This window comes from Anthonomus grandis, chromosome 2 (assembly GCF_022605725.1).
Source record: "Anthonomus grandis grandis chromosome 2, icAntGran1.3, whole genome shotgun sequence".
Lineage (NCBI taxonomy): Eukaryota > Metazoa > Arthropoda > Insecta > Coleoptera > Curculionidae > Anthonomus > Anthonomus grandis.
Genome location: NC_065547.1, coordinates 26,914,025 through 26,927,497, shown reverse-complemented (window position 1 = coordinate 26,927,497; position 13,473 = coordinate 26,914,025). Strand labels below are relative to the sequence as shown.

Sequence of the window (13,473 nt, the reverse complement as noted above, 5' to 3'; positions counted from 1 at the left end):
AGGTGTTACAAAAATTTTCTAGTTATTATAATAGTTATTATACAACAAAAAATCAAGCTAAAAATAGCCAGTCATAAAAAAAAAACAGGTACAACCATCACCAGAGTGAAGGGTCATAAAATATACATACTTAAAAATTTTTTCCAAAAAACAATAAAATTATAATGTTATACTAAAAAAATAATACATGAATACATTGAAATAAAGGTAATAAAATTAAATTTAAAAGATGTGAATTGCAAACCTATTTAATAATTTGTATTAAAATACTTCAGAAAAGTATTCTATAAGGCTATAGTAGCCCTTTTTTAACAAGAAAGGGGGATTGGCAATCTGATATAAGAGGCATGAGCCGGGTATTATAACCTATATTCTTCACATTTAGTTCACCCGAGAGTTCGCCATTATCTTTTTTTAAAAATCAGGCAGACTGTTTCCAAAATGAAAATACAGTACAAAGTAAGAATTTTGTGTCTGACAAATATGCGACGACAAGTCTCTCGAGGACCGACCCTAAATAAACATCTCATAGCCCTCTTTTGCAACATAAATACCTTATTAAAGACATACTGAGAGCATGATCCTTAAAAACAAATACCATAACGAAGATGGGATTCAATTAAAGAAAAATATGAAGCTCTAGCCACTGAGCTGTTTAAATTATTCACAATGACATGAAGAGCATAACAGCCAGAGGCAATTTTATTACATAATGTGCTTATATGATTTTAAAATTTTAACCCAGAATCAATATACAATCCAAGAAATTTGCTCACATTAGCAGACAATACTATATTATTACTTAAAAAGACATCATTAAATGCACATTTGAATTTTAAAATATTTGTTTTAGAAATATTAAAGAACAGCTTATTAGCGTCACACCATCTTTTTACCTTACATAAATCCATCCGAATATTTGCCTCAAGCTGCTCACAATTCTTATTTTGCCACACAATGGTGGTATCGTCTGCAAAGATGTTAAAATCGCCATTTATTGAAATATGAGGCAAATCATTAACATAGATTAACAATAAGAGAGGTCCCAAAACTGATCCTTGAGGGACACCTATGCTAGTCTTCATTTCATTGGAGCTTTGGCCCTGAAAGTTGGCAGTCTGCACTCTTCCCATCAAATATGAATGGTACCACTCCAAGACCATTCCCCTGAATCCATAAGCCTCCAATTTACTCAACAGTATACAGTGGCTGACACAGTCAAAGGCTTTAGACAAGTCACAGAAAACTGCGGCAGCACAATCACCATTTTTTAGTCTAAGATATAACTTTTCCAAAAAATTGAAAATAGCATCAGTCGTGCTTAGGGATGCCTGAAAGCCAAACTGCTGTACACTTATAAAGTTGTGTATATTTAAAAATGAAAGGACCTTACTTTTAATAAGTTTTTCCACAATTTTTGACAAGGTTGGTAGAAGAGGTATTGGTCGAAAGCTTGAAGCATTATTTGCATCTCCACCTTTGCATAAAGGGATAACACAAGCTTTTTTTAAACAAGAAGGGAAGGTACCTGTTAAAAATGAAGAATTAATAGCTTCGGCCAAAACCTCCAAAGCTGTGTCTGGGAGAGCTAACAGCACTCTCAATCAGATATCATCATACCCAGAAGAATTTTTATTTTTAATTTGTCCAAATAATTCCTGAATTTCTAATGATGAAACCGGAGCAAAAAAGAAAGCATCCAAAACAGACAAATGTTCCAAGTATTCCCGAAAATACACATGATCAGTGCAAGCATCATAGTTCGTGTTATGTCCAATATTGCAGTAAAACTCATTTATCTGGCTAGCATCAAGGATTGAAGTCTGAGATGATGAGTTGGTTTTGCCTCTTAATTTGTTGACTATTCTCCAGGACTCCTTTGATCTATTTTTTGAAATTAAAATACGCTGTTGATAGTAATTATATTTGGCAGTTTCTATGACTTTCCTATATATTTTCCGATATTTATTATGAAATTATATAATTGATTTAAATTCCCGACATCTTTCGGACACAGTGGTGTCCATCATGTCGGGAATTAAAAAAAAACTCAATCATGTTTAATAAATAAGTGGAGGGAGACTGCAGGATTTTCATTTTACCATAATTATATTTGTCTTGGTGCTGTTAAACGTGAGCTTCTTTGCATTACATGATCTTCTGAACTATTTCTCCCAATGTAGTGTTATTTGTTCCTAGCCATTGTAGTATCAAACAGCAAACAATGTGGTTCTGAACCATTCAAAATGGTTCCATTCATGCTGATGAAAGCTAGGTCATTTATGCGAACAAGAAACGGTAAAGGACCAAGCACTGACTCCTGCGAAACCCAAGAATCAAAGCAACTACTTGTTGTCTTATCAGTATATAAGATTTAAGCCAATCAAGAGCACATTCTCTAAATCCATAACAAGAAAGCTTCTACAGCAGTAGTGCACGATCCACATAGTCAAATGCCTTAGAAAAATCGCAACTCACTGCCGCAGCCATCTATCCCTAATTAAGGCCCAAGAACAGTCTTTCCAAAAGATTAAAAATGGTATCCCTTGTACTGTTTTTATCCCTTAGTGTAATATTTTAGACCCACTGCTATCTCAGATTCCAAGAACTTTTTGAAATGGGCGATATGTAAATTGTTTACTTTAAATGATTTTTCTACCATAATAAAGACTTAATTAATTTATTTGCAGGTGGTGATGACAGAAGAGTCCTATTGTGGAACCTCTCTGAGGCGGTGTTTGACAGAGGACTTTCTCTAGCAGGATCCCACATGAAAGTCGAATCTAGAGACTCCGGCCTAAAGCCCAAAACCGTGCCTAATTCCATGAAAAAAACTCATAATAGCAACATATTTTGTTTGGCTTTCGACTCGAAAAACGAAAGGATATTTTCCGGAGGAAACGATGATCAAGTCATCGTTCATGAAATATTTACGTAAGCAAATTATTAGATTTGTTATACATTAAAACAAATTTGCTTTTAGAGGAAACCCCTTAGTGGCATTGCCTCATAGGAAGCCCGTTTATGGTTTGAGTATAAACCCTCAAAACGATGAAATTATTGCCACGGCAGGTGACGATGGGAGATTATTATTATACGATATAAGAGAAACCACTGGCCAAGAAGCCCAAGTACTTGCCAGACAAAAGACTGGATTTCATTCTGTGATGTTCAACCCTGTTAATCCAAGGTTTGTTGTGTCAGCCAATTCGGAAGAGGGTATAGCCTTGTGGGACTGTAGAAAACCTAAAGAGTAAGTAGTACTACCGAGTATATAATTTCTATTAAGAATTGATTATAATTTTACTTCTAACGGAAAAAGGGCCTTGATGAAAGATCTATTTTTCAAACACAAAATAGAATAATACAATATCTCAAATAAGATTAAATCAATGTGAAAAAGGGGTATTTTCAATACACTTAGCCTATAGTTATCTACTAATTTAACTAACATGGCAGAAATTTTAATATAAAAAATTATCAATCCTATTATTACTATTTAAGTAACTTGGGAACTATTTTTAAATAATTTAGTACTTTTATAGACAAGTTTAACTCTCACGAGGTTGTGTTTCTCTCTCTTTTTTTTGTTTGTAGGTTTGTTTTCTCTTTTTTGTTTTTTTGTTTCTTTTGTGCTTTTTTTTTTTTTTCTTTTTTATGTTTTCTTTTTAGAACATTTCTCTGGGGCTTAATGCTAAATATTCGGAAATAGTATCGCGCACATTCCTAAAACACATCGAAAAGGATTAATAGCGTCAGTATATAATGCGGAGAACTAAAACGATTTCTGTGCTATTTTTAGGAGGGATTCCTGTTTTTGAATATAACTTTAATATTGGATACCATTGTAATGAATTGTATTTTTTGTATATATATTTTCTTTAAAAATTAACTTAAATAGTGCAATGTACCTATATCAAATGCCAAATATATAAATAAAACAAAATGAACAGTTAAGAAACTGGTTTTTGTTTTTTAAATAAGATTTTGAATATTTTCGTGAAAGTCTAATTTATGTAATTTAAGTCTAATTATGTATTTGTATAAGAATGGGATGGTACATCCCTCTGATAGAGCGTTGACAAAAACTGTATACAGGTTGTCCCATAAATAATGTATATAATTAACAGCAGATTTAAAAAAAAAAATAGGTTAAGTTAAATTTTCCTAGTCCGAAAGTCAAAGAAAAATTTTAAAAAATATGTCCCTGAGTATCGCCCATTTTCAATACAACCAAATTTCTCTTTAGCATTCGAGTTGTGTATATATGACAGTCTTTTCCCTCAGATCATCATCATCACTTTATTTTCCACAACCACAATGCTGATTCTTTCATACTTGGTCCTCCAGTATAAACTTTTATCTGTAGACAGCCATTGGGTTTTATATACAGAGTGTCCCATAAATAATGGTAAATAATCTAACAGCAATTTCGATCCTTTTAAAAAAAAAATGAGTGTGTTTGAGTTTCGAACAAGAAAAATTTAACTGAAGCAGATTGAAGCCATTTACACATGCGTAACTACAACCGTAATAAGCCTAAATTTTAAGCAACATGCTTAGTAGTATGGCAAACTCTAAACCAAAAGTTGCCTGACATACTGAAGGATGTCAGCCTCGATGGTTTAAAAGGCAAATCCAGTATTACAATTATAAATCTATTTAAAGAATATTTATTGCACAAGAGCCTCTGACCTATCCAAAATAACCTTATCGATTAATAATAATATTATATTTTTTATTAATTAGAAGTGGTGTTTTATAGGTATATTGGTAAAGAAAACTATTTGTTTCAAGTCAACGTTTCAAATTGTATTTGATTAATTAAATATAATTCAAAACATTGGCTAGAAGCAAATAGTTTTCTTCAGAAATTTACCTGCAAAACACGTATTCGTCTTTGGTCACCAATTCGCATGTATAACTTTTCCATTAATCCTATAGTTGGAGCCTTTGGTGTGACACTCAAATTACGAGACAGTTTTACCACGAACCAAAACTCTTGATTTTTACTCTCGACACGTGTTTCGCTAACGATGTTAGCATCTTCGGGAGAAGATTAAAACGAAATTATATAATTGACTGTAAGGGATTGGACCTTTATTCCTGTTAAGAATGCTTTTTAAATTCAAGTCAATCAAAAAAATATCTTCTCCATCATTAGAAATCGAGATTAATAAGAAGATGGCATGCATTTTGGAAAGAAGGCCTTTTCCAAAATACAGGGCAATAAATATTGTCAGCGTTATACCTTGCTTCTTGAAACCTATATCTGTGACTGTCTTGGCACCTTGTTTGACAAGGATATTTCAGATAACCAGTTTGGTTTTCTGCAGAGTTGAACCTCTTTAGTTGTGTGTGTTCTGTGTGCAGAACACACACAACGTGGTAGGTGCATTCTATCTATACCGACTTTTCCAAGGCCTTTGACCGTGTCAACCATGTGGCTCCGATTTTTAACTTGACCATATTGGAGTCCACAGATCTTTATTACAGTGATTAAAGAGCTTCTTAACCAGTTAGTTCGCATCGAAAATTATATCAAATCAAATATGATTTATTGTCATAACATTAAATGTGCTTGACAAAGCTAAAAAAATAAAAATAGAATAAATATATCTAATATAATACAAATATGTAAGAAATAATAGAATACAAATTGGTAGGGACTCTAATGCTATTTTTGTATTTGTTTGTTATGTACCATCCAACTCGCCCACGGAATTGTATCAGGCTCTTTTTGACTATATCTCAACTCTAGATTGTATACAAAACCGTAAGGTCCTAATCATTGGTGATATTAACATTAATTTGCAGGTACCAGCACAGGGTGTTGATGTGAAATTAACGTTATTACATGATTTCTTGTCATTTTTTGACTTGCATCAATATAACACTATCTCAAATACTCACAACAGAATCTGTGACCTGGTATTATCAAATTGTATATGTCAGGTTACTAGGGGTTTTCCACTAGTTCCTGAAGGCTCTTATCATCCTGCTATTTCTATTTTTGTAAGAGTTGACATCCAGAGTCAAGGGAAGTTTGAGGCTCTCAGAGTGTGGGCTATAACTTTAGAAAAGCCAATTTTCCATTGTTATATCAACTTATTTTTGAGATTCAGTGGGACTTCTTACATGATATAGCTGACGTTAATGACGCTGTATTTAGCTTCTACACTAAATTAAATACCGCTATTGCGCAATCAGTCCCTCTGTTTAAAAAGCTTAATAGCAAATATGATTAGCCTAGTTGGTATACCTCTCAAATTGTAAAAGACCTAAAGGAAAAATTTAGGCTACATAATAGATGGAAAAAAACAAAATCCATTGTTGATTACAATGTCTTTAAAGCATTAAGGTCCACCATTAAATCAAATATCGATTTAGCTTATAATAATAATAATTATAATAATAAGCCTTTATTTCCAACAGGCAACTTGCCCAATATCAGGAAACAGTTACAAAACAATGAAAAATATAGTTTAAAAAACACACACACAAACAAACCTAAAAGAATGAAAAGAAAAGAAAAAAAGTAAAGTAAAGTCACAATCTCAAAAGTTATCCAAAAAATTAGAACAAATAACTATTAATATGATATAAAAACCCAATTATAAAAGTTTAACAAGATAATCACATATTCAACAAAATTAAATTAACTGCAATATACCTACTAACTATAACTTAAACGCATGGGTCTTAATCCCAAGAGTAATGATCCACCAAGATATCGACAATCACATGAACCGGAGATAAATTTATATCGCACATGTGACAGATCCGATTAAATATAGCGCATATTGTATATAGTGGCGATTTCAACAGGATGTTAGTATGAGGCCTTGGCAGAAAGAATGTTAGGGGATGTCTAGCATTAAGCCTAGGCACCATGAAACGTACACCAGAAAGAAGCACAGGACTATCAATGAATCCATTCAGTAACCCATGCAGAAATTTTACAGAGAAGATCATTCTTCTGAGATGTAATGGATGTAGATTAAAGCGTTCCAATAGTTGCCGATGATCAAACCCTCTAACCGGATATATGCCATCCTGCCTGAAGGCCAAAAACTTAGCAAATCTATGCTGAACAGATTCAAGGAGACCAACATGATTCTGATAGAGCGGGTTCCATATAATACAGCCAAACTCCAATTTTGATCTCACAAAGCAACAGAAAAGCAGTCTTAATGTAGATTCCAAAGTAAAACTCTGAGAACTTCTAATTATGAACCCAAGCCTTCTCAGGGCTGACTTGACTATGTTGTTGAAGTGTGGAACGAATGTAAATTCAGAGTCAAAGGTGATACCAAGATCAGTAATTTGCTCTAATCTACTCAAAATAGTATGATTAATAAAGTAATTAAAATTTAAGGGTGTTTTTGATCTAGAGTAACTGACCACGCTACATTTAGCCGCATTCAAGCCTAACCTGTTAACAGCGCACCACACCTCCAATGTATTTAGATAGTTCTGAAGAAAAACACAATCCTCCAAACAATATAGCTTTAAATCATCGGCAAACGCCAGCCTATGACAAGTGAGTGACTCAATCAAGCCATTTATAAAAAACTAAACAGGAGCGGACCCGGGTTCGAGCCCTGTGGCACACCCGACGTTACGTTGAAAAGTTTCGATTTAAAGCCCTCATATTCAACATATTGAGATCTACCAATCAAGTAGGAATGAAATAAATTAAATAATCTCCCTGAAAAACCATACTGAGTTAATTTATGCAGCAAAATATAGTGATCTATCCGATGAAAGGCTTTTTGGAAGTCGGTATAAATAACATCGACTTGAGTATTAACATCAAGTGATTCACAGATGTGGCTAGACAGACAGGATAAGTTAGTAACACAAGATCGCCTGCTAAAAAATCCATACTGGTCTACAGAGATGAGTTCTTTTGCGTGACTAAATAGCGACCGATTTAGGATAATTTCGAAAATTTTTGAGAAGTTTCAGAGTAATGAGATTGGCCTGTAGTTCACGATTTGATCAGAGCCCTCAGCTTTTAAAAGAGGTATTATTTTAGCAGTCTTCCAAATTTCAGGAATCTGTTCTGTTGACAGTACTTAAAAGTTGAAAATGTAGGTCAGCGGATCAGCCAGGAGACGAATGCAATCTTTAACCAAGAAGCTAGGCACACCGTCTACACCAGATGTTAACTTATTTATGAGTTTTTTACTGGCCAAAATAATCTGGGAAGCATCAACGTTGGAAATGTGGGGCACATTATCAGACGTCGATGAATGGTTAATGAAATTTGATTGTATAAATGCCTCACCAAAGAACAGTGCAAAAGCATCAACTATGTATTGTGGGTCTTAATTACCACGTCATCGGGTAGCCTCATCATACCAGGAATTCTGGTGCCAGCCTTCTTAGAACCAATAAAATTCCAAAAGCTAGATGGGTCCAAACAAATATTCTTTTCGGTGTTTGATATATACAACTTATATTCATTCATTGCGTATTTGTAGTTTGATAAGGCGTCTAAGAGAATGGAATTTATTTTAAAAGAATGGAGAATTGTACATTTTAAAGTCCTTAAAAGCCTTTTCTTTCCTATAAATGTTCTTAATCAATTCTCGAGAATAATAATTTGGAAATCTTCTTTTACATTGCTGCTTAAGGGGAATGTGTGCGGCAAATATGCCATTCAATATATCATATAGGGCTCCACAATCCACATGCATCATAAAGATTATATAGTCAATACTGACAAATATATTAAAAAAGACCCGAAAAAATGTTGGAAATTTATACAGGAAAGGCGAAGAACGTCTAGAATTCCTGGGTCAGTGAGTTTTAACAATATCAGTTTAACTAACCCTGATGACATAGTCAATGCATTTGCCGACATTTTTAATCAATAATGTTTTTAATCAATCTGTATCTTCCCCTAGTTTATTTAATGATGATGTCTTTTCTTAAAATATAACAGTTTCAAAACTGAATCATGCAGATGTGCTAAATGCTCTTAAAAAACTTAAAAACAAAGAAACTTCTCGTTTTGATGTTGTGCCATCCTATCTGTTGCGTGATTGTGCCTCTGCATTTGTCAAGCCTCTCTGTACTATCTTTAACTTATCTCTTTAAACAAGCACCTTTCCTAAAGATTGGAAATTTGCCAAAATTTGTCCCATCTTTAAATCGGGAGAAAAAATTGTGGTGGAAAACTATCGTCCAATTTCCATACTATCAAACTTCTCTAAGGTCTTTGAAATTTGCCTATATGATAGTCTCTTTCACCAAGTAAAAGAGTTAATTTTACCAATCCAGCATGGTTTCTTTCAATCCAGATCTATAGTAACTAACCTAACATCATTTCTTCAGACTGCATATGAGGCTATAAATAATAAATGTCAACTTGACGTAATTTACACGGACTTCGCCAAAGCCTTTGGTAAGATGGACCATGGATTTCTTGCTCAGAAACTTATCAAGCTTGGTTTTCATTCTAATCTTGTACAATTTTTTGCTTTCTATCTGGCGGATAGGCACCAGTTTGTAGAGTATAATGGGTTTAGGTCAGATGTTATAAAGCATATAGTGGTGCTCCTCAGAGTAGCAGTCTTGCTCCTTTTTTGTTTTCCATTTTTATCAGTGACATATCTGTTAACATTTTAAGCAATAGTCTTCTGTTTTGTGACGCCCTTAAGATATTTCGCATTGTAACTAATTGGGATGACTGTTTGCTTCTCCAAAATGCTATTAATTCAATCTACAACTGGTGCAAGATTAAAAGCTTCCTCTTAATATTGAAAAGTGTAAAAAAATGTCCATTTCTTTGCTAAAAAATGAAATTAGCTTCGACTATACATTAAATGGTACAATTCTTTCTAAGTGTGATTATGTTCGTGATTTGAGTGTCACTATTGACAAGAAGCTTAATTTTTGCAATCATATCGATAATATCATAAAGTCATCTTTTAAATCTCTTGGTTTTATTATAAGAGCTACATCAGACTTCACTAGTATATCAAGTAGAATCATCTTATTTAATTCGCTAATAAAATCGCGATTACTTTATGCGGCTCCACTCTGGTATTCAAACTATACTGTTCACATTGTTAGACTTGAATCTGTTCAACGTAAATTTCTGAAACATATCGCTTTTAAAACTGATGGAATTTATCCCGAACAAGGATACAATCAGCCCTTGTTACTCATTAGATTCAATATGCTTTCCCTTCACCAGGAAACCATTTGTGCAGATTTGTGCTTTTTCTGTTCAAATTGTGCGTAGCCGATCGATAGTTCTAGCCTGGACACTTATCCCCGCTTCCATCGATACCTCACAACAGAAGCCGAAATCATGCGAGGCGACGACCGCATCGCGATGGCAAAAATTCCGCGCTGGGGCACATATTTTGCGCTGATTCGAAATAATATTTTACTGCAGTTATTATTGTAGTTTATAGTAAGATTACGCATTTAAAATTTTAAACTACCAAACTATTTTGATACTCGCTTTGAGTTTTAAAAAGAATAAAGATTCGGTATTTAAATTAGGTGGGTAAATTAACAATTTTATTTTTAACTTACATTTTACAATCTTAATTTTATTTAGAATAATGCCTACCTCTTGCTGCATTCCTGTTTAAGCTCAGAAAAAATTAAAATGGATTTTAAATTTTTTTTTTGTTTTTTTGATTATCTTCGGAATCATTCAAATTTTCGATTTTTTAAATAAGCAACAAAAATTTTGCGTAGGTACCTACCTAATTTTGTTTTCGGCATTAACATTTTTACGAAAAAGTAATACAGCAATGCAAAAACTTTCCCATAGCAACCAAGATAACCCACAAAAGTGTCAAGAATAAGTTTTTGAAAATTTGTTTTTTTTTCGATAATCTTCAAAACCACATAAAATATAATATATATATTTTTTCATATGGCATATTCTTTTACAAGTAAATAATGTGCAACTTTGGGGTAAATTATCCATTTTCGTATTTTGAGGGTAGACGAATTTGAAACACCGTTTATGTATATTTTTCCAATAAAATAAATAATAAAAAATATTTAAAACATTTATCATATACCTAAAAATACGTAATAATAAAAAAAATATATTATCTTGTAAAATGTAAAATATTAGGTCTCGCGGTATCTCCACTTAGTCGTTCCACTGTACGGCGTGCGCCACTAAATCTCGGCTTCAATTTTGACGCCTCGAAACCACTGTCACGGCTAGAACTCTCGATCGGCTACGAATTGTGTAATGGTCGTATTGTGCCCGGAATTGCTAGCAGCTCTACACTTTGTTGTGCCTTACATTAATAATAGAAAACAAAGCATTTTTTACTTTTTTTTTAACATAGCACAAATTTAGCAAAGAAAGAGCCTTTATACAGAGCATTCTCTTGGTTTAACTTGATCCATTTGAGTCTTGATGTCGATTTCTTTAATATGTCTTTTCGTCATTTTCAAAAATTATTGTCAAATAATATCGTAAACTTATTTAGTTAATATGCCTCTTATATATATTTTTTCTTCTTGAACATATTTTATGATTACCTATTAGTTATATTTTTATATATGATTATTATTATTTTTCATGATATTTGAATCGTTATTACTTATATTTTGATTTATTGTCTTAGTGATTAGGATTAGATTAGACAATAAATATATTTGAATTTGAATAAGAAAGGATGTGTCAACTGTTACGTGTTCACTTACGGACAATTTAAATTTGACACAAGTATCATAGGAAACCATACAGATCGTGTTATCGTGAGCTACGTATTAGCCAAAATAATGGCAACACCGCTTGGTTGCGGGTTGCAGGCGGCGGAATTTTTCGTTTTTATTTTTTGAACCGGGAGTCAGCAGACCTCACTTTGCTGTGTTACTGTACGTTGCATTAATAATTTTTGAGCGTTATTTTCGTGTTTTTTTCACTATGGCTGTTTATACCCCTTCCGAAAGAGTTCAACTAATTAAATGGTTTTATCGAGGCAATTCGGCAGTACAATGTAGATATTTGTTTTCAGTGACATTTGAGAATAGACCGATTCCTTGTATAACAACGGTTTTAAATGTGGTTACAAATTTTGAGACATCTTTTTGTCTTCAAGATTGTAAAAAATACATCCACTAGAAGTGTTGGAGAGGAACTGGGAATGAGCAATAAAACTGTTGCTTGTATCTGAAAAAAATATGGGTACAAATGTTTCAAGTATTCAAAAACTCAGGAAATATTTCCTGAAGACCAGTGGTGTCAAAACCAGTTTCCTGAAGAATGGAATTTTGTGAAACCATGATGGAAAAGGCAAATGAAAACGAATATTTTTTAAAAAATATGTTGTTTTCTGATGAATCTTCTTTTCCATTACATGGCAAACGCAATCCTTCCATTGTTCGTTATTGGTCTCAGGAAAACGAGCACAGAAGTTTTCAGTTTCGTACCCAGTATCCTCAGAAATTGAATGTTTGGGTAGGTATTTTGGGCGACAATGTTATAGGGCCATTTTTTATTGATGCCACTTTAAACGCCCAAAAGTACCTTGAGTTGCTGCAAAACCAAGTTCTTCCTGCCATTCAAATCCTACCTGATGTAGACCTGGGATCGGTTTATTTCAGCAAGATGGCTGTCCTGCTCATAACGCGGCTAGGGTAAAAGAATTTTTAACAAATACTTTTTCTAAACGCCTTATTAGTGGGACTGGCGATATTAAATGGGCTCCTAGATCTCCAGATTTGTCTCCAAATGACTTTTATCTGGGTTACCTTAAGCAGACCATTTACAAGCATGAATTTAGTAGGCCAACAAATTTAGAGGAGTTGCGAAATAAAATTGTCGAAGGTGCCAATTCCATTTTACCTGAAACTCTTTTGGAGGTGCGAAATAGCTTTTACGATAGGTTAAGTTTTTGTTTAGCGAAATAAGGCGATTTGAGCCTTTTATTTAAAAAATGATATGTTGTTAAGTTTGTTTATTAGAGTTTTATTTCTGATTTTTTATTATATTTTTATCAGAGTTGATATTTTATTTTTTATTAGAATAACGCTTTAATTTTCGTTATGCAAAACACAGAATATTAAACATTTTAAGATTACAATTCTATGCGGGTTTTACACATTGTCAGGTCTGTAAAACCCGCATTAGAATAAATATTTTAAAAATGCCTGGATTTTCGCGTAATATTTTGGGACATTTTGTCGCCAAACGACGCAGCTCCCACGAAAGTCAGATGTTTACTAATCCCGTCCTCGGGCCGGCCGGGGCGGTGTTTCCTATAAGTAACGAACGAAAACACGATCTGTATCTGTAAATTAACTCAAAATTAGTAAAATAATATATGCATAATTGCATACATTACCAGCAACCCCAAGAGAAAATCTCAATAAGGTAATAATAGCTTACCTTAAAATTGGTCTTCCGAATATTCTTCCACATGATAAAATCCATAGTGAATTAGCATTTTTTCAAAATTAGCTTTAAATTTTTTGAAC

General features: G+C 33.2%; 2 protein-coding genes across 5 annotated transcripts in view; one reads left to right on the top strand and one right to left on the bottom strand.

The window, feature by feature from the left end:
- LOC126747854 (proteasomal ubiquitin receptor ADRM1 homolog) overlaps window positions 1-13,473 on the bottom strand; it is a 421,821-nt gene that overhangs the window by 323,340 nt on the left and 85,008 nt on the right. The gene's annotated exons all lie outside the window — the stretch shown is intronic.
- LOC126747804 (DDB1- and CUL4-associated factor 5) overlaps window positions 1-13,473 on the top strand; it is a 36,018-nt gene that overhangs the window by 5,152 nt on the left and 17,393 nt on the right. The window contains exons 2-3 of the mRNA XM_050456677.1: window positions 2,691-2,934; window positions 2,984-3,253. Of these exons, the coding sequence (XP_050312634.1) occupies window positions 2,691-2,934; window positions 2,984-3,253 (514 nt within the window). The remainder of the gene's footprint in view (window positions 1-2,690; window positions 2,935-2,983; window positions 3,254-13,473) is intronic.